General features: G+C 36.4%; 1 protein-coding gene across 2 annotated transcripts in view; it reads right to left on the reverse strand.

Annotated features, from left to right (window-relative positions):
• Positions 1 to 21,995, reverse strand: part of ZFPM2 (zinc finger protein, FOG family member 2) — a 588,101-nt gene that overhangs the window by 174,746 nt on the left and 391,360 nt on the right. For both annotated transcript variants that reach the window (XM_069080910.1, XM_069080909.1), the window contains one exon: positions 6,991 to 7,102. In XM_069080910.1, coding sequence (XP_068937011.1) covers positions 6,991 to 7,102 — 112 coding nt within the window. The remainder of the gene's footprint in view (positions 1 to 6,990; positions 7,103 to 21,995) is intronic.

Here is a 21,995-nt window from a genome sequence, read left to right on the forward strand (position 1 = left end):
GAGAGAGAGAGAGAGAGAGAGAGAGAGAGAGAGAGAGAGAGAGAGAGTAGGACAGAAATTTGGAGAACACACACAGTTAATGAGTGTTTTATGGATAATGAGCCACCAAAGGAAGCTGAAATGAAGTGGTCAGACAAGTGGGAGAACCACAAAAAAGTAGTGTTATGGGAACTCAGGGAAGAAAGAGTAGCCAGAAGGAGATGAGAATTAACAGCATCATATGCAGCAGCAGACAGGTTGAGAGGAATGAGGACTGAGAAAAGACATTCAGATTTGGCATTTGAAAGATAACTGGTAACTTTAAAGAGAGCAGTTTTAGTTGAGTGATAGGAATGTAGCCCAAATTACAAAGGGTGAGAGAGGAAGTAGAGTCAATTAGAGTAGACAGGTTTTTCAAGGAGTCTGAGAAACAGAGCTGAGACATAAAATATTAGTTTGAGGGAACAGGAGAGTGAAGGTTTTTTAAGGATGATGGAGGAGACTTGGGCATGCTTGATAGCAGAAGGGAAAGAACTAGGAGAGAGGAAGAGGTTGAAGATTAAATATGTTTTTTTTTTAAATTTTCCAGGTGTGCCTCATTTCATGTATGATATTTTCTTAGGAAAAATGCACATAAATACAATTATCATACAAATTATATTTTAAATTTCATTTTAAATGAGCTTACAATTTGAAGAACTTCCAAACAGGAATATGTTAATTAGCTGTTCTTTAATTTACCCATTTTCTAGATTTGGGCTTTTATATACTAGATGTTCTTAAATTGGAGTGAACCTGCAAAGCCAGTAACTGTGCTTACATGTATGTAAAGTAGGTTTTTAAAAATGGTTGCCTTAAAGTTGGATTCCCAAATTCCAGCTAGATAGCACAATAGATAGACTACTGGGCCTGGAGTCAGGAAGAACTGAGTTCAAATTTGACTTTGAATAGGTATTGACTTATGACCTGGGAAAATCCATTTAACATTTGTTTGCTTCAATTTCCACAACTCTAAAATGGGGATAATAACAGCACATACCCTGCAGGGTTGTTGTAAGGAATAATTGAGATAATATTTGTAATATGCTTATTACCACAGTGCCTGACTCTTAGTAGGTTTTATTTTTACTTTTTTTTGGCTTTTTGGAGGGCAATTGGGGTTAAGTGACTTGCCCAGAGTCACATGGCTAGTAAGTGTGTCAAATGCCTGAGGCTGGATTTGAACTCAGGTCCTCCTGACTCCAGGGCTGGTGCTCTATTCACTGTGCCACCTAGCCGCCCCCATAGTAGGCATTATATAACTGCTTATTCCCTTCTTCTTCTCCCCATTTTTGGCCAACTTTTCCACATCCCAGCTAATTGCTAGATTTTTAAATAACTTTTACTTCAACTAATACAAATCTACATAGGTAAATTCCAGGAATCAGAAACCTAGTCTTTGGTGGAGTTAACTATGAAGACTTTGGAAAAATAAGAGTATAGATAAGCCAATAATGCAAAAGAAAATATTTTTTAAAACTTCAAAACATTGATCAATGCATTACATAATACTGACCTCAGAGGACAGTGAAGAAACATTAGCAAAGAGTTGGTGGACAGTAGAAGTTCTTTAGGTACAATGGCAAGTCAAATAATGAGGGCTATATGGCAGGGCAGAAATTAAATCCTAGAGAACCTAGAGGATCAATGTCAGGCAAGATGTTTCCTAACCAATGAAGGGGCAGTGTGCCAGTGGATGAGTGGAACAATGCATTGAGTTTCCTCAGGCAAGATTATGGATGAGAGAAATCAGTATCCAATCAGGTAGGTGCATCTCATAACTGGTGGGAATTCTGAAATGGGGGCTGACTCTGATGGTAAACAGGAATGCTTCCTTACTGAACTCTGGGATACTCCTTAGCACCTGGGTATCCTACACAAGATGTTCAGCTCCAGGAAAAGCAAAGGAAAGACATTCTCATCAATATCATGATCCTTAACTGTTGATGTTCCCTAATGTTCTACATGGAATATAGAGGACAGAGAAAATAAACAAGGGCTAAATACAAAAGAGTGAAAGAGCAGGAACAGATCTGTAAGAATAAGATTAGGAAGATGAAAGCTCAGGATTAGCTGAGGCTTGTGATGGAAGCTAAGGACCACAAAAGACCCATGTTAGAGACAAAGGGAAGCTTCAAGAAAGCAGAGACTGATGTTTTGAGGGTATGGGAAACAGGAATAGATAATAGACTTCTATTTTTTCTTAAACCAAGGATAATATTCAGTTTGGTAAGTATAGAACAAAAACAATTAATAGAAAATTGAAGCACAATAGTAGTGAGACAGTCTGGTTTAATGATTAGAAAGTCATCCTCAGAGTCAGGAAATCTCAGGCTTGAGTCTTAACCTCTCAAAGAAAATATCTGAGCAACTGTGAGCCATTCACTTAACATCCAAGTGCTCCAGGCTTCTCTCTATATATGTAAGTTGCAGAGGAGTTGCTAATCTCTGTCACTGGAGAGTTTGCACTATAGGATTTTCCTTATACTGATGAAATGACATATCTGGACTAAAACACACAAAATAAGAAAGCAGATGGCAAGAGAGACTCTATTTCCCCTCAGTGAGTTCAGGTCACCCAACTTGAATGACCTACCTCACCTTCTCTATCACAAAAGGAAAAAAAAATACTCTCTTTTCTTTGCAGAACATAAGAGTCATCACAGGCAACACCATGGAAACCCTTAGGGAGAATGTTGGTTCCACATTCTGAAGTTTATGATAATATAAGAAGTTCTGCTCTTTCTAAGTATTTTCCCGGCATGGAGTCCAGGAATCATTTCCCACCAGCTAAAATTGATTTGGGGGCTCAAGGATAATTTAGAAATCGGAAGTCGAGACACAGTGGAAGTTATTTGGCCAAGTCTACCCATGGAAAACCAGGCAATGGGATGGATATTACACACATCTTAGGAATCAAGTGAGCAAACACGCACAGAGGAAGCTAAAGCTTCAATCCTGTGATTTTCAAAACAGAAAAAAAAAACCTGAGTGAACTCGTTATGTGTTAGCATTAGTATTCGAAAATGTGAAAAGGAGGTGCATAGTTTGCATTGCTACATAGGGTCATCCCACACATAGCTGCATATAAAATATGAAACAACCCTGGAGAAACTCATCTGTAGAATAAGGCACACGTTTTTCATGCTAAGGGTCAGGCTCACTTTTATCAGCAGCGTGCCTGCCAATCTCTAATGCTCAGAGGCAGCAGCAGATCTTAGGAGCAAGCATGCCACTCCTGTGTTCCTACAACACACTAAAGACTTAGACATCCTACTGACTTTTCATCAGGTACTTGTTCAACCTTTTCTTTCTTTTTTTTTCTATTCCAAGAAAGAAGGGAAATTATTCTTCCCTAAATTATCTGGAGTCTTTTGAAAATAATTGCAACACAAATAACCAAACATTTCACATGTGCTTGGGTAAGCTAATCACTTCCTGAAATGACAACATATGGAATGGGGACAGGGGAGAGAAGGGAGGGGGAAAGGAAGAGGAAGTGCATAGAATTATAACATCATAGAAATTCACATACCTTTTTGCTTTAATATGACAAGGGGGTAGCAGGCAGTAAAATAACATAAAGTGAAGGAATGGAGTTGGAAACAAAGAGCTGCTGCTGTGCAAAATGGAAATTAAAGCCTGTGAAGTTCTTCATTTTTTTTCTTTTCCTCATATTTAGTTTTGTTTTAAGAAGCCAGTATGCTTCTTAAATGATTTAGTAGGTGAGGATTGAGTGTTCAGTCAGTGTTACAAAAGGAAATACTATGAAATGGCAAGACCTGAGGGTTTTTTTCAACTGAGAGGCTATATATTTTTTTCATTTTATTCACAAATATGAAGGAAACCTGTCTTAATTTACATTACATAGGTCTGACAAACCACTTCATTTTTCTAGCTAAAAAGCAAATGCATGGAGGGCCAGAAATGACTCTTGCACTAGTCAGCATAGTCACTAATGTTTATGCCTACAGGCAAAATGATGGTGCAAAGGAATTGAGAAATATCTGTGAACCAGACAATATAAGTTGTCTTGCTCCAATTTCATGAAGCCTAAAAAATCATAGACTCATAGATTTAAAGTTGGAAGGGTTCTCAGTGGTCATTTAGTCCATATATTTCTTTTTACTGATGAAGAAACAAAAGCCTAGAGAACTGAAGCAACATGCCCAAGTTTGCATGATAAAAACATCTAGAGTCAAGGTGAGATTGCAGCACCTGAAGTTTTCCACCCCATAGTTCCAGGCTCCTTATAGGCCATATGGCATCAGTCAACACAGATCCACAGACTATCATCTTTAGGATTCCCTTGATGGTTTTGAATCCTTCCCTTTTGTGACTAATCTTAGCCTTCTGTGAGACCCAAGAAAGCTTTCCCTCGGGAAACTCGCCCCCAACAAGGTGGTCATGATCTATTTCTAATTCTTTATTCTCTTAGTCTGGGCACCCAATTGGAAGTATCTTTTTGGAGGATGCAGTCTTTGTTGATGGATCATTCTGACATTCCTAGGAGGTTGTTTGGTCTCTCTTCTAGATGAGTACCTGCTCCTACTGTATTGCAGGTATTTCAGGTTAGAAAATTAATGGGTAAGAGTTTGGTAATTATACAAGGGAAAAGAATATATCAGACCCTGGGGTCCCTACTGATTTTAAACATGCAAATTCCCTCTTTTCAGAGATTCCACTTTCAAAAACTTGTGGCAGTTTAAAGGCAATCCTCTTATAAGTGTACAAATTGTAATGACTATAGGAACAAGTTGTAATTGTTTCTAGTAAGTTTTTAAGACCCTTTGATGGTATGATTAGCACTTTGTATGCTAATATATTGATAGGGGTGCTTATTTGTCTGAATGCCTGAATGTGGAAATGGTCACTTCAGAAAAAAAATAAATCTTTAATCTCAGTAGGTTTATTTGTTAGACATAAAACCAAAAAGAAATTAAATGCTGAGGTATAGTAATACTAACAAAGAACTAACATTGAGAAATTGATGGAAAGTCTCTAAAGCCAGATTAGGTAATTTCACTGTGAAAGTGCTAAAAAAAAAAAAGCTAAACACATGCTCATGCTAAGCTGTTTTTGTATGTCCTGTGACAATGACATCATTACGTTTTACCTCTGCTGTCCTCAGGATGTAGCAACATTCCATGATGCATTCCAATGGCTCAACAAGCAAATATACAAAGCACAATATAAGCCCAATGGCTTCCCTTTTCCACATTGGTTTTTCCCATAAGTATATGCACAGGAAAAGATTCTGAACCCTTCTAATGTTTGGGTCTGATACCTCAGTGCTTCAAAAGATCAAGGATGTGTTTAGTTTAAGTATTCTCTTCACTGATGAAAATTGTGACCCCATCTACAAAAAGATTTTGTAGGGTTTTGTGAGCTGCTGAGGCCAAAGAACTCTGTGGCAATAAGTCTGATCTTCATTTATACATTTATCTTATATATATCTTACATATTATATATATAAACATATATAGTATATACTTATATATTATATATAAACAGTATATATACATAGTTTTGTGTTTTGTCTTTTTGGAGGGGGGAAGGCAGGGGAATTAGGGTTAAGAGACTTGCCCAAGGTCACACAGCTTGTACATGTTAAGTGTCTGAGGCCAGATTTGAACTCAGGTCCTCCTGACTCCAGGGCTGGTGCTCTACTTACTGCACCACCTACCTACCCCTAAGTCTTCATTTATATTAATAAATGAAGCTGTCTGGTATAATGGAGAGCATCTTAACTTGGAGTCATGGAGACCTGGATTTAAATTGTAATTCTGACATTAACAGAGAAGTCATGTGCAAGTCACTTGACCTTTATGAAACTTAGTTCCCTCATTGGTAAAATGGTGATAATCATAGCTATTCTACTATCTAGTCTGTGTCTATAGTAGGAATCTGAGTTCCCCTTGAGTGATCATATTGGCATAATCTAAGAGTTGAAGTTAACATGATAATGGTAAGAAAATGTGCGCCTACCAGGCTCAAGTGAGATAGTAATCATAATGTGCTTTGCGAACTTTAAAGTGCTATATATTTGCTGTTGTTGAGTTGTTTCAGTTGTGACTGACTCTTCGTGAGCCCATTTGGGGTATTCTTGACAAATATACTGGAACAGTTTGCCATTTCTTTCTCCAGCTCATTTTATAGATGAGGAACTGAGGCAAACAGGGTTAAGTTGACTTGCCCAGGATGGCACAAATGATAAGTGTCTGAGCTCAGGAAGGGGAGTCTTCCCAATTCTAAACCCAGTGCTCTACTGATTGTGTCATCTAGCTGCCCCTTAAAGTGATACATAAATACCACTCATTAATAACAGCAACTTACATTTCTGGTGCCTTATGATTATCAAACACTTCCCAAGTCATCATCTCATTTGATTTCCCTGGAAACTCTGTGTAAGTCTTATTAACTAGTTTTTACAGAGGAGAAAACTGAAGCCTAGAGTGGTCAAGGTATCTAAAATAACTAGTAAATCTAATCAATCTCATAAACAATTTTAAGTAATCTGCAAGTGAATATGACGTGAAACCATGCAACTTTATATGGACAGTTATATTTCAAGGAGAATTCATTTAAGTTTATGCCCCAAAGTAGGAATCTGAGACCTCATTAATTGATGAAACTGACAGTATGCAATTACTATACTGAAGGGTGAAACTGATAAAAGAATATGTATCCAGAAGGAAACTAATATGCTGTGTCAAATAAATGGGTGACACAGTATATAAATTATTTTACAATATTTTATACTGTATATTTCACATGTTAAAAACACCAGTATTCCTTCACTTTAATAAAAAGAAAATAGGAATGTGAAGACATACATGTGCAGAAGAGAGGCCCATATTTTTTGCCTTGTTTACAGGTCAGTCCATTTGCTGCTGCTATGGGTTTTGCAATAGGCAGGTTTCAATACTTTCATTAATGCCTTCCAAAGAAAGAAAATCATCTTGTGTTTACCTTTGCTGTACACAATGCAGTTGTTTTTGTTGTCTTCTGCTCCTTGCCAAGTCACATCCAGAAGCCACTTGGGGCCAGCAGTCAGCACCATGGGGACAGGAGCCTTTGTCTTCTGTAAAAAGAATGATAACAAACAGATGCCATTTGCTTTCGTTGATTAAGAACTTGAATAATAATAGTAATAATCATTTTATATTTGCAAACAACTAAATCTCCAAACCCATAATCCAAGGACTTATTCCCCTGCCTCACAGTATTTTTTTTTCTTTTTTAAGATGACAGAAGCTATAAGGCTTCACAGCTTTCAGTGATCTGAATGGTAGAATTATTATCAAGGATTTTTTTTTTTTCTGAATGATATGGGATCAGATCTCCAAGATTAGGCAGATCTCTTGTGGCTCAGAATTATAAAGAGAATGCAGATGACTTTCACTGCAAAGAGCAGAGTGTTTAGAAGTGAACTTTAGACACATTGTACTTTCATATCAACAGGATCTCACTATTTCCTGAAACAGACAGGAAAGAATTTAAAGAATCAGTATCCATTTCAAAGCTCTATCCTGAGCAACATTTATATTAGAGTAGGAAATTATTCTGAATGGATAATGTAATTCTCCCCCTCCAAATCCCACTTTTGCTAAGTGTTGTTGTGCCATTTGACTGTAGCGGAAATAATAATAATGCTAATGATTCATTATACATTGTCTCCAGAAAGGTTGTAAAAGAAATGTGAATGAATTCAAATGCAGAGAGAGGAATTAAACCCTGACACCCCTGACTTTCTTGCAGAGGTAGGAAGATAAATATATATATATATATTTTTTAATTATATTTTTTATTTATAAATATATACTTAAATATATAATTATAAATAAGTAGGGAGATAAATATATTAATAGTTTTTACAGAAATATTACCTAGCACATATTTTGGATTCACTAATCCAGGAGCTCATCATTTGGGGTCTATCTCTTTTGATATATTTAAATAGCAGGAAACTGACTTGTGAGGAATTTCACAAGCATTAGCAATCCAACCTTTTTATTCTAGCCACAAGCCAGAGTGAAATACCATTTAGTCTTTTATCACTCACCAGTCTATGTTCTGTATATCAAACATCATGAAGCCACAACACAGAGTACAATAAAAGGGTCTCAAGGTAATTTTGAACTGAATTTTCACCTTGATATAATCCTGTCACAGGGATTCTAGTCCATTTGGGGACTTTGCCACATGTTCTATCATATCACAGATTTCCCCAGTTGTCACTAATAGTTGTTCACTTGAGACTTTCCATGTGATCAACTGATTTCAAATCTTGGATGAATCTGTAAAACCCATTTGACATTCATCTGGACAACTCTAATGCATTAGATAACAAACTCATATCTGGAACATTACAAATTAGATATAAAATAAATGTGATCCATAAATCCTGCCCCAGTACTAGCAGAGTTACTAACATGACAATATAATGCAATATTTGATAAAGAAATTACAATATTAGATAAATATTAAAATTAATAAAGGTCACATACTGCATCGAGAATTTCAATGAGCCAAAGAAAAGGCAGTTAGTTAATAAGGGGGAATTATGAAAAAAAATTATCTAATTGTATAGGAGCACCAATAACTTACTATGAAGAAAGCATTTTTTTCTATAGAATTAGGAAACATATTAGAAACAAGCCAAGTTATCTTATTTCAATGTGGAAAAGATGTGATGATTCAGTATTAATGCCTAAAAAGTTTCATCTTCAGCACTAGGGCCTAATTTTCTGTCTTCAGGCTGAACTAGCCAGGCCTATAAAAAATGCAGGTGCAGCACAGGCTCCTAACAAAATTCAGGAATTCATGTAAAAAATGGTGTTTCATTTGTGCAAGCTGGTACTAAGGTTATCTACAGAGTTGCCATTTCTTGGTGCTGACTTTGTATGTGTGTGTAAATAGAAGCCCTTACAAATGTCAGACTGATGTTCCATAGGAACATCTCTTCTGCCTAGGGATGAAAATTAGTCTTTGAGGGACCTATATCCTGTCTAGGGTATGTTCTATTTGACAGATGGTGTTTTTGGTGATGTAGAAGTATGCCATACACATCTATAATTTGCCTAGTTGACATTATTACCTATCCTCTTGTTTTTAAATAATTATTTAATCCACTTTCTACTATTTTGCTACTCTATGGATGGGTGTAGGGAGAGGCAGATAGTGACTTGAAAAGCAGTGAACCTATATATACATTCACATTTTTTTACTTAGAAGTTACCTTAGAAGTCTTGTCCTATCTCTTAATTTTAGAGATGGGTAAACAGAGGACTAGACAGGTGAAGGTATCCAAGATCCCAAAGGTTGTAAATGGCAGACTTGGGATTTGGATATATGTCTTCTAAACTCCAGATCTAGGGATTTTTTTAACTACCCGGCACTACTGCTATGCCCATTGCTTACAACCATGTGAATCACAGTATAATCAAACTAGTCATTATAATTTCTAAGGCCAAACTTCTTAACTGATACATTTAGTCAAAGATATATAAATCACATAGCTGCCTCTAGTATGACATAATCAAGCTAAATCATATTAAGTGATTTGCTTTTTCAAAGATTGATTTGTGGAGTCTTTATTAATGTTTCAGACAGTTCTCTTGAAATAAGTCTGATAGTAACTCAGGATACCTGGGACAGATATTCTTAGTTAAAGCACAGAATTGGGGGCAACGATCTCTTTTCAGCCTGAAAAGTAAATGTAAAAAACCAATAAGGAACTGAAGAATGCTAGAATCAGACTGAGGGGGGAATGACAGCTAACAGGAAAAATGTCAGGGAAGAGCTATGCTGCCTGAGAGGCAGGATAAATCAGATTATTTGTAGGGAAATCAACTTCTGCAGACTTCTACTTGACTACACTCTTATAAGGAGGTCAGGTATATAGGATACCAGAGTTAGCTGAGACTAACTGAAGTCTAAACAACATGACCCCCACACCCACCATAAAAAAATATGGATTAACTAAAATGACATTTGACCATACTTTTATTTTCTAAGCTATAGACTATAAGTTCCATGAGGGTAGAAGCTATGTTTTATTCACCATTAAATCCTTCAGGATCGTGCCCATGAACTAAGTCTTCAAGAAACATTTCTTGAGTAAATTAATAAAAAATAACACAGGCAGAGACCAAAACACTTAGTGGTAAAAGTGACATTGATCTATCATCTTTATTAAACATTTACTATGTACTAAACACTATTTTACAGATATTATTTCATTTGGTCCTCAAAACAACCCTGAGACGTAGGTACAGGTATTGTCCTCATTTTAGAGATGAAGAAACTGAGGCAAACAGAGATTAAGTGTCTTGTAAAGAGAAATATAGCTAGTAAGTATCTGAGACTGAATTTGAACTCAGGGTTTCCTAAGGCCTACTGCTGTATCCGCCGTACCACCCAGTAGTCTCAGTACTTGTATAAATATATACCATATAAACATAAAGTGAATGCATAGAAATATGAACAAAGTAAATAAACACAAAATAGTTTATTAGAGATGGAGCCAGAGATTTGGGGATTACAAAAGGATTTATGGAGAAAATGATGTTTGAGTTGTATCTTAGAGGAAGAGAATGACTTTATTAGGTAGAGATCTGGAATAAATGAGTTTTTTGTTTGTTTGTTTGTTTTGCTTTTTGGAGGTGGAAGGGAAGGCAATTGGGGTTAAATGACTTGCCCAAGGTCACATGGCTACTAAGTGTTAAGTGTCTTAGGCCAAATTTGAACTCAGGTCCTCCTGACTCCAGGGTCGGTGCTCTATTCATTGTGCCATCTAGCTACCCCAAGAAATGTTTCCTAAGATTATGGGATGGTCAATACAAAGGTAGAGAATTAGAATATGATGCCACATGTATGAAGGACCAAGAGCAAGACAGTTTGGCTGAACCTCAGCATGCAAAAAAAGGTAAAGTCCAATTGGGCTGCGGCCAGGTTGTATTGAAGTTTAAAGCAAAACAGACATTATGAAAATGGCACCTAGATTTACCTATGTGTAAGGACAAAAAAAGGACCAGTGAATTTTAGAGTTTTCATGGACATTACAGTTCAGAGAACTGCCTCTTGTCCACATCAAAAGTAGTGGAATAACTACATTTGGTTGCTTACATCATAGTCTCTCACAGGGAAAGTGGTAATGGCACTAGAAAAAAAGATAAGAAGAACAGCTGGATTAGACTAAGAGGTCTAGAGGTCTAGACATAGAGTATGGGTGTGCTGGGGAAATGGAGTCAGTTAGGAATTTAATTATCAAGGTATCTGAAGGAAGACCAAGATTCTAGAGGTGTGGGAAAAATCTTAGACCTCATTAAGGATTAGAGTTGCCTGAAGGCATGGTGTGTATCTCCTCCTTAGGGGTCTTCAAGTAGAGCCTAGGCAACTGTTTGTTGGGTATGTTATGGTGGTTATTCCGTTTGTGTGTGGATTGGGCTAAGTGACCATTGAGGTCCCTCCCAACTCTGAAAATATGTGAAGAGAAAGAATGTCAGTGACTGACCCACATACCTACTTTCCCATACATATGGTTATTAAAATCATGATGTACATAAGTGTTGAGGACATTCTGGATGAGTTTTTTTAGTAGGAAACAGATAGACATTCACAAGTGACATATTAGATAAGACCACATCCTTTCTACTATATCCTTACTATCACAAAACTGATGGAATAATATAGAGAATACAAGATTCTGCTGTGTTTATTTGTTTACCATAGAAAAGGTATTTGATTCAGAGGAATTGAATTTTGCCTTTAAAGATTCTCCTCCAATAATGTATTTCACAGGTATGTGTTAAGATTCTTTGAAATAAGTAATCAATAGGCTGTTGTTTGAAGTCTATCTCATCCTGAAGTTAGGTATATTAAGCAAAGCATAAAACAAAGAGATGCATTTTCACCATGGATGATTGCTGTTGTAATGGAGGACACATAAAACAGAATTTAAGTTGAGTAGGGAATGATCATAGAACTTGGAATTCCCAAGAGACATCTATTTCTGATGACATTACACCAAAGACATTAAGTCCAAGAACAATTTCAAGGGTGTCCAAGTAAGGTGTTATGTTATAACTGCCCTGAGAGGCTAGAAGCTCAAAGGGAGAGAGGTTGGGAGCTTGCACACCAGAAAGAGAGGGAGGAATAGAAGAGTGTATGAGGATGAGAGCAGATGTGGTTGGATTGGAGACAAACATGATGCTGATGATCTGTTTTAGGGAAGGTGGTATTCAATACAACCTTTGATTGAATGACCGCATGGCTCTTGGTGCCAGGGTAATGACCTTCACAGAGGCCCAGGTACTACTACTTTGGAGATCACTGTTTTAGACAAGATACAGCTGTGAAGTTTAATGGATGACCCACAGCTTTCACTCATTAGTTTCATTCACCTTATTCTTTGATCACTTGCCAAGTTATCTTGTTCTGATCCCCACCACATCTCTAGTTTATTCTCTTCTCTACTCACATGACCTGACCCTAGCTCAGACCCTCATTCCCTCTACCCAGAATGACTATAATATTTGATCTTGTTATTTCAAGCCTCTTCTTACATTAATCCATCCTCCATATTTTCTTAAAGCACCCTAGGCTGACCATGTCACACACCCTACTCAGTAAACACCAGTGAGTCCTTGTTATCACTAGGATCAAATATAAAGTTCTCTTTTTGGCATTTAAATTCTTCACAATATGTTTCATTCCAATCTTCCCAGTACCTTTCCACATTCCTCCCCTTCATGTACACTGAAATTCAGCTGAACTGCTCTATTAATTGATCTGGACATGTGATGCTCCATATCCCATATCTGTGTCTGTGCATGGCTGTAGTTTAAGCCTGAAATGTACTCCCTGTGCAACTCTACGTTTCAGAATCTGTCTTCCTTTAAGACTCAAGTGCCAACTTCTACATTTAGCCTTTCATGATGCCACCTTCTAATAGTACCCTGAATCCCAAAGCTATTTTATATTCATATTTTATACGCTGTCCACACACTTGGGTATGTATGTATTATTATCTCCTCTGTTATAATGTAAGATCTTCAGGGCAGGAGGGCAAGAATTGATTAATTTTTGTATTTATATTGCCAGTGCCTAGGACAGTGCCTGAAATTTAGTAAATAATTAGTATGTGCATGTTGACACCCCCTCCCCCCCATCAACACACACACCATCTAGGTCAAACACTACAAATGGAAAATGAGATTAATTTAGAACTGACCTGGAAGAAAAAAGTAAGAAGAATTGTCTTTGGGAAATTACGAAATTATTCTAATGATACTGTTTTCTTCTCTTTCCCCTCCCCCAATGAAGAGTCACTTTTTAAATACCATGGACCCCTCATGGATGTTGCATGACTTTAAGTTATGGAATACTACTTATTGAATAATTAAATTGAGCATCATCAAAAGGGAAACAAAGGGGCGGCTAAGTGGTAGAATGAACAGAGCACTGGCCCTGGAGTCAGGAGGATCTGAGTTCAAATCCAGTCTCAGATACTTAACACAAAAACTAGCCATGTGACCCTGGGCAAATCACTTAACCGCAATTAAACCTCCAAAAAAAAGCAAAAAAAAAGGGGGGGGGAAACAAAAAGTCCCTTGCTGGACATAGGCTAGCTAATAGCACGTTACAAACAAGGCATTTTGAAGGAAAATAAATGCTAATGATAAATGTCAAGGAAATATATTAGCAAAAGAGATTTTTTTTCATGCATCTGAGTGATTTATTTTGAGTAGAGCCCCTCTGTTGAACTTTCAGAAGTAAGAGAGTTGCACAGGATGGACAGGAGCAGAGGAGTTGTGATCAGTCATCATTGAAAGGAGTAGCTTCACTAATGAAACAGAATAGGTTTTTAACCTTGGGTTCATGAACTTTTTTTTTAACATTTTGATAACTTTATTTTAATATGGTTGGTTCCTGTTATAGTCCTATGTGTTTTATCTTATTCATTTGAAATATACCTATCTGAGAAGGGGTCCACAGGGCTTCACCATATTGCCAAGAGGGGTCCATATCATTAAAAAAAATTTAAGCAACTTAGCTCTGGAGTATTTCAAAAATTGGTAGTGGGCAATGATTTGGAGAAATCATATCTGCCCTTAAGTTCTCTTCTCCAGTTTATATCTCTACAGATTCATCCATCATTTTTCATATGATATAGCTTTTTTAAAGACTCTATCCTACAATCTGGTTGTCCTTTCTTCATGTTCTCTCCTTTGTCCTCAAAAAAAGCTCATTAAAACATGATGTCCAGAGCTGAAATAATACAAGATACATGCTTAGCCTACTGCAGAGGACAACAGGAAAGTTATTTCTTTGCTTCTATAATTCTTTCAGTACCATGTTTCCCCGATAATAAGACACTGTCTTATTAAATTTTTTGGACAGAAAAACACCAGAGGGCTTATTTTCAGGGGAGGGCTTATTTTAATGAACATTGACAGCAATTTTAATAAACAGGTAAATGTGAACCAAAAAATGTACCTTTATTCAATAAGCAAATCACTGGGGAAGAACAGGATGACGCGCTCACTGCTGCAGCTCTGATTGGATGCAGCTCGGAGCGCGGTGTGCGTTTCACCGGGTGGGGGGCGGGGGGGGTGCATACAGAGGTATATAGCCTGTAGCGCAGGGGATCATCTTCACTACAGTAGCAATCTCAATGGGGCTTATTTTCGGGGGAGGGCTTATTTTAGAGGAATCTTACACAGCAAGGGGAGGGCTTATTTTTGGGATAGGTCTTATTATTGGGGAAACACGGTATCACCCTAGAGTGCCTTAGCTTCATGAGTATACACACCATACTCCTGACAGCCAGTCAGCAACTGAGCAAGCCCTTCATTCTTTTTCTGAAGGAAATGGGCAGAGCCCTTTTTTTAGGACAAAGTAGAGAACATGCAAAAAAGAACAGTAAGGTTGTAGGATAGAAAGTCTTAAAAACTGTATCATATGAAAAATGATGGATGAACCTGTAGAGATGTAAACTAGAGGAGAGAACTTAGGGCAGGTATGATTTCTCCAATTCATTGCCCATTGCCAGTTTTTGAAATTCTCCAGAGCTAGGTTCCTTAACCCTTTTTTATGATATAGACCCCTCCTAGGAGTCTGATGAAACCCTCTGTACCCCTTCTCAGATATTCCTGTGAGCCACTTTGCTCTTGGTTATAACATCTGCTAATCTAAATTTTATATGCACAAATGCTAGCCTCATAGTTGGGCTCACTGCTTGCCTTCCTCAGGTAGGCAGAGGTGCCCCCAGAAGTGGCTTTTTCCCCCAGCACATACCATTGTTGCCAATAGGATAAATGGACATTTTAGAATTTGAGATATAATTTCTGAAAAGACAGTCACTACAACACACACTACATCAACACTACAAAGTGAAAGTGCTGATTAAACATCATTCTGAAAGAGCTTCTCTGGTGGAATCCCTGCACAATCCAAACTTATTCTGACAGAAGTAATATTTTGCTACAGTCATATAACATGTAGGTATAAAGAGAACAAAACCTCTTCAACAATTACATATAAATGTATTTTTTCCTGTAAGAATTTAAATATGGCTTTTTAAAGCAAGCTTATACTAATATTTTTTCGCTATTTACAAGGTGAGGAGGAGGGAGAGGGAGACAGAGAGAAAGAGAAAGAGAGAGAGAGAGAGATAGAGAAAGAGAAACAATTCAAGGCATACAATCCAAGCCCAGGACTTTGGCTAAGCTGAAGTATTAAAAAAAAAAAACTGAAATGTTATAGACTGTTGAACCTGCACCAGATGAATGGAAAGTTGAAAAATCTGCATTTTGAGTTACTATTTAAGCCTGAAGTTTCACATTTTGACAGCCAACGACTAGACAAATTTGAAAAGGACAAAATGGGGCAAAAGTCTTATTTCTAAGGAACAATTAGACTCATCTAATGTTGATAAAACAGGTCAAACTAGCATCCACTTTCCACTAACCTTTCAAGTTAACTGTACCAACAAAGGAGGTAGCTCTCAATGAATGTTTATTCCAAAGTCAAGAGGTTAATGGAGATAAAACTAGGAAGCACCAAGGTAAGAGAATAGAGAGGCATTCTAAACTATACAATTGATGATATAATGTTATTTCAGGGATTTCTAATTCTCTTCTGAATTGTTTGTCAGTGATTCCTTTGAAGAGTACAAACTGAAAGAAATCTCAGGAGAGCCCGAACCAGGACAACCTGACACTACTTGTATTCTTACAGAACATCAACGTCAGGAAAAGGAAAAAAAAAGTTGGTCTTTATTGACTTTGCTTTGGGAAATTATATAAAAACCTGATTACAGAGCTTCAATTCAGTGCCCAGAGATTCAGTGCAACTGATGAAAATGTTCTGCCTGTGTGATTCCATAACTGAGAAATACTGTGAGGGCAAAACCCAGTTTTGCCCAGCGAAACACCATTATGTTACCAATTCATAGCCACTTTCCTTAGATACACATATAAATATATGTAGAAATGTCACAGGTTTGCTATAGATGTCAGGTTTTCATAATCAGGACCAGAAAAAAAATGCCTGGACCTCAGAGAAAGGTCCGATGCCCTCAATTCTAAATTATTCCCTAAACCTAAAGGAAAATGATCTTGTATGAGAATTGATCATGTGCCTCTAGAGGAAAAAAAAATCTTCATTGTGGAAATTTCAGTTAATGTATCCATGCAGCTCTCCACACTGAAATTTAATTCAAATGCAATTTGACAAGGTGCTGTATCACTCACACTCTGACTCCATGCAGTCTCTGGTACCACAAAATATCAATTTAAACATCCTCTGAGTCAGATTGCTATGCTGTAGAGCAGAGTCACATAAATTTTTGGACTATCTAGGATAGAAAGAAACTTTTAGTATGGAAGAAAGCCCCCATACATGGTGGCCACATTATTTAATCATTTTTTGACCAAAGCAAAGATTTATGTATAAAGATAGGACATACTTACTGGATTAAATGGAACTGCAAAACTCATAACTTGATATTTTTCCAATAGAAAGCACAATGTTTGGGTCAATTTAAAGAAATGACATGGGAAAGCATATAAAATAGTAAGTTGTGCACCTGGGGAAAAGTGTGAATGAATGGCTTACATATTAGAGGTTTGTTAATTCTTTCACAAAAGAACATGACATTTTTGTACCTCCATATAGCAACCACAAAGTTCTATTGTGAACCAGTAAGGTCAGCTCTATTACTTTTCTAATTATGAAACAATAGATTTTATGTTATATTTTATATCAAAGGCTCTTCTATAACCGATGAAAAGTGTTTTCAGATGTGTGTATATGTGTGTGTGTTTCTCAAACTGTTGCCACTGAAAATATAATAAATTATATTCTGTAATTACATTAAGATATCTAATAGGACATGTCACCCATCTAAGAAAGTCCCTCAATGAGATTTTGAGACTGAATTTTTTGGGGGGTATCAAGATGGCACAGTGAATAGAGCACCAGCCCTGGAGTCAGGAAACTGAATTTTTTTCCTAGACTATCTCTGCAAAACTATGTGGTAAGTTGATTTACCTCTTTGAAAAACATTAAAGTTTCAAAAACTTCCAAAAGTTCATACAGGAAAGACATCATGTATATTATTAAAGTAGCAGTCCAGGAAAGGGCCATGGAATGTAGAGAGGGGACCCATGACAAACTAACACAATTCTGGGTTGGTGCTATTAAAGTGGTTTCACTTAGTCTGCACACTTATAAAAAAACAGAATCCCATGATATTTGAAAAGCACAATATGTAATGATTTTCATACAATGGAAACAGTATGATAAAGAATTAAATTAAAGGCAGAAGCTTATGACAAGAAATACCGTGAGGCTCCAATGATTACAATATTTAACTTCTAGTGTAGTTCTAGTTGCTTCAGTGAAGATGTCCTACTTGACTTCTGCTAGTCTCCATCATAATGTTTGTACATTCATGGCAAAATATTTGGACTATGAAATTCAGAACAGGTGGATTATTGAAGCAAGTTGATTAAACCTGAATTCTGGAATTCTTGGCTGATGAGTACCATAATCATACTCTTTAAGTTGATGCTAATTATATGAGAGTGATTTATCATTTTAAATATTCTATAACACTAAGATGTCTTTATTTTAGGTTTTCAAAACTTAGGAAAGAATATCTCAAGCCATTATTTAACTAAGTAATTTCAGCTTGAGAAATAATGATCTTGTAAAACATGGCAGCATGAATAGTTCTTCAATAAATACAATTCATTTTAAAAGAGATATTTGCCACTAAATAGAAACAATCATTTTATGTTCTTTAGAAACATAACAAAACTGTTATTCAAAGTGACACATAGTAATGGAACCTGTTTTTATATTTACAGATGCAAAACACAATTAAAGAACAGAGATACTGAAAGATTTGGTATCCTTTTGTATTCCAGGAACAATATGAACTACTAGCCTTTCTAAGGGACATGCTTGGTTGCACTCTCTCATAGCCTCTATTTATGTTTGGCTCCAGATGACAACCACTCTCCTCCAAGCAAAAAGTTATGAATTCTATTAAGTCCAATGTTATCTATACAGCTCTGGAAGTAACATGGTGCTTGAAAAGTACTATGCTCTTGGGAGAATCTCTTGAGGCAGGTACGTGATATAGTGTATAGGATGCTGGACTCAAAATCAGGACCTCCTGAGTTGAAATCTTTTCTCAGATGCTAACTAGCTGTGTAATCCTAGACAAGTCACTTAACCAGGATTTTGGCTTAACTGAAGCATTAAAACAGAAAAAGAAACAAACAGCAACAACAACAACTGAAATATTGTGGACTGTTGAGCCTGAACTAGATGAATGGAAACTTGAAAAAAAAGGCAGCCTCACTTTCCTCATCTGTAAAATGGAGATAATGACAGCACATAATTAAGAGTTGTTATGAGGATCAACTATGGAGCACTTTGTAAACCTTAAGACACTATACAAATACTAGGTCTTATTTTTGTACAGTTTTTGGTATAGCAGGTATATTCAGTGCTATTAACATATCAATCTGAGAGAGATTTTTTTTCTGATATAACACCTAAGAGTAGTGGTGCTGGAGTTAGAGGTCTTGGATTTAAATCTTCCTTTTACTTGTGTGACCTCGAGTAAGTTATTTTAATTCCCTGGACTTCAGTTTCTTCATATGTAAGATGAAAGAGTTGGTCTCAGAGTTACTTCCCATCTACCCAAAAACCACATAAAAATAAGCTGTGGAAGACATCCAATTCTAAAGCTATTGAAGCTCTTTCAAATCCTGAAGGTCAGGTGGACAGTGTGCACACACATATATGTGACTTCTCATCATTGATATTAAAGTGATTCATGCTTTAGATTGGGTCACATGACCCTTTAACTCTTGAATTCTACAAGTCCATGAAGAAATTTTCAAATTGTAAAGATATGTCCAAAGAAGGAGAAAAGCAATCAAAGCTTCAATACATGTGAAAGGAAAAATATCGAGGGAATTGCCAATACCGTCCATTCTAGGCATTTAGTTCATGATGACCACTTAAGGAAGAGAAAGTAAGTATAAGTGTATTACTTGATGACAGGTGCAATATACTCAAGTTTGGCAAATGAATGGGTTAAAGGGTAGAAGGCTAACTTGGGCAGATGTCATGTAACAGTAGTTCTAGTAATGATATGCTAATTAGCAAGAGAGTTTGCAATTTTGAAGAAATTGCAAGTGTACAAATGGAGTGAACAAAGTTGAAATTCTAAGCATGACTACAGATGTCATTGTTTTTTTTTTGAAAATTTAATCAGTATGTACAGAAGTATTATGTTAATTCTATGGCAAATTCTGCTAAACCCTATTCTGATACCACATACCATGGCATAGAGGTGACCTGGAGTCCTTAAATACTATGCCAATAGAAGAAAAGTTTTGGCAGGTCCTATCAAACAAGAAATGCTATGTGTACAGGCCCAGAAAATTGCTATGTGTGTTGTCCAAAAACCACCTTAGCAAAAATTTGTAGGAGCTAATTGCTAGATTAGTCAGGATATAATGAGCTTTTTTTTTCAGGGGTGGGGGTGAGGCTATAGCAATTATTAAAAGTCCATTCACTACAACAATTCACCGAGCAGTTGCCATTTGTATTATTGATGGAGAAAATAGCCACAGTGTTGAAATCATAAGTGCTTCAGGTATTGGAAACCTTTGTTTTGGGAACATAAACATTAGAATATGTGACTTGATTAGTATACTCTTCCAGAAACAGGGGTGGGAAGCCTCTAGTTTCTACTTTAAGCATAGACTATAAGATGAACTCAAGCAATAAAGCTTCCCTTCCATTTGCTTCCCAGAATATTCTTTGCTTTTTTTTTAGAGGGGGGAAGGTGGGAAATTGGGGTTAAGTGACTTGCCCAAGGCCACCTGGCTAGTAAGTGTTAAATGTCTGAAATCAAATTTGAACTCAGATCCTCCTGATCCCAGGGCTGGTACTCTATTCACTGTGCCACCTAGCTGTCCCTTCCCAGGATATTCTTGTGAAGTAACAGATTGCAATGAGGGAAAGATAGAGGTGGGTTTCCATTGATCCAATGGAAACATCTGGCTATCTAATGTATTGTAAGGGTACAGCTGGGGAAAGGATCTAATGCCCTTAAGACATATTCAATAATGTCAAAACAAAACACCCTGAGGTTGTAGTTAACTATGTGATAAAACTAATGTATTCAATAATTTAAAGAAGTAAATTATATATTTCTAATACCCCTATGTTTTTTCTATTTTGATAGTATTTAGCTACTTAATGGTCCCTCATTTTAATCTTTTAAAGAACTCTAGTGGGGCAGCTAGGTGGTGCAGTGGATAGAGCACCTGCCCTAGAATCAGGACGACCTGAGTTCAAATGCGGTCTCAGACACTTACTAGTTCTGTGACCCTGGGCAAGTCACTTTACCTCAACTGCCTAAAAAAAAAAAAATCAAGTGTATGCATTACCCTAGGTAGCACAGTGGATAGAATACTAAGCCTGAAATCAGGAATAGTTTATCTTCCCAAGTTCAAATTTTGCCTCAAACACTGGCTGTGTGACCTTGGGCATTTCACTTAATCATGTTTGCCTCAGTTTCCTCATCTGTAAAATGAGCTGGAGAAAGAAAAGAAATGGCAAACCACTCTAGTATCTTTGCCAAGGAAACCCCAAATGGCATCACAAAGAGTCAGACATGACTGAAAAATGATTGAACAACAAGAGTATTTAAATAGCCCACACAAGTATATTAATCAGATTTCCAGATAAAGGAATATGATTATCTTGAATTTAGTGCTCATATAAGAAATAACTTCCTATTAAAAATAAGCTTGATTTTTTTATAAATTCTATTGCACACATATAAATAGTAGGGTACAGTGGACAACTACTGAATCACACATTGATATTTAGATATAAAGTTCATAGAACTATGTAATTATTAGATCTTCTGTTCTTCAGTCAATGAGAACTAAAGTCTGTTTTTCTATAGGATATAAAGATTTAGTCACAAGTCTATAACTCTATTGGGGCACAGATGTTAGAGCCAATTAAGTATTCTGATATTCCAAAGAATTATATGAAATGTAGAGAGTAAATACAATGTGTAAAAGGAAAACGCTTCCTTTTTTCTCTATAATTTTTTAAGGGATAAATTTTAATTTTTAAAAAACTGTAATCCAAATTTTTTCTCTGCATGATTCTAAGTAAAAAGTAACAAATTAATATAATCTCACTTTTTAACTTAATGAGAATACTCTCATATAAATATATGTATAAAATTTACATATGCGTATAGTGATATATGTGTATATATAGATGATATCTACACATCTATTTATGTATGAACATATAATATGTCATCGAGAGAAAGACAGATACATAGAAAGAGATAGAAAGATAGATAGATAGATAGATAGATAGATAGATAGATAGATAGATAGATAGATAGATAGATA

The sequence above is a fragment of the Petaurus breviceps genome, unplaced genomic scaffold, assembly GCF_028583685.1.
Source record: "Petaurus breviceps papuanus isolate PSGF00001 unplaced genomic scaffold, PetGlider_PUasm1.0 98, whole genome shotgun sequence".
Classification (NCBI taxonomy): Eukaryota; Metazoa; Chordata; class Mammalia; order Diprotodontia; family Petauridae; genus Petaurus; species Petaurus breviceps.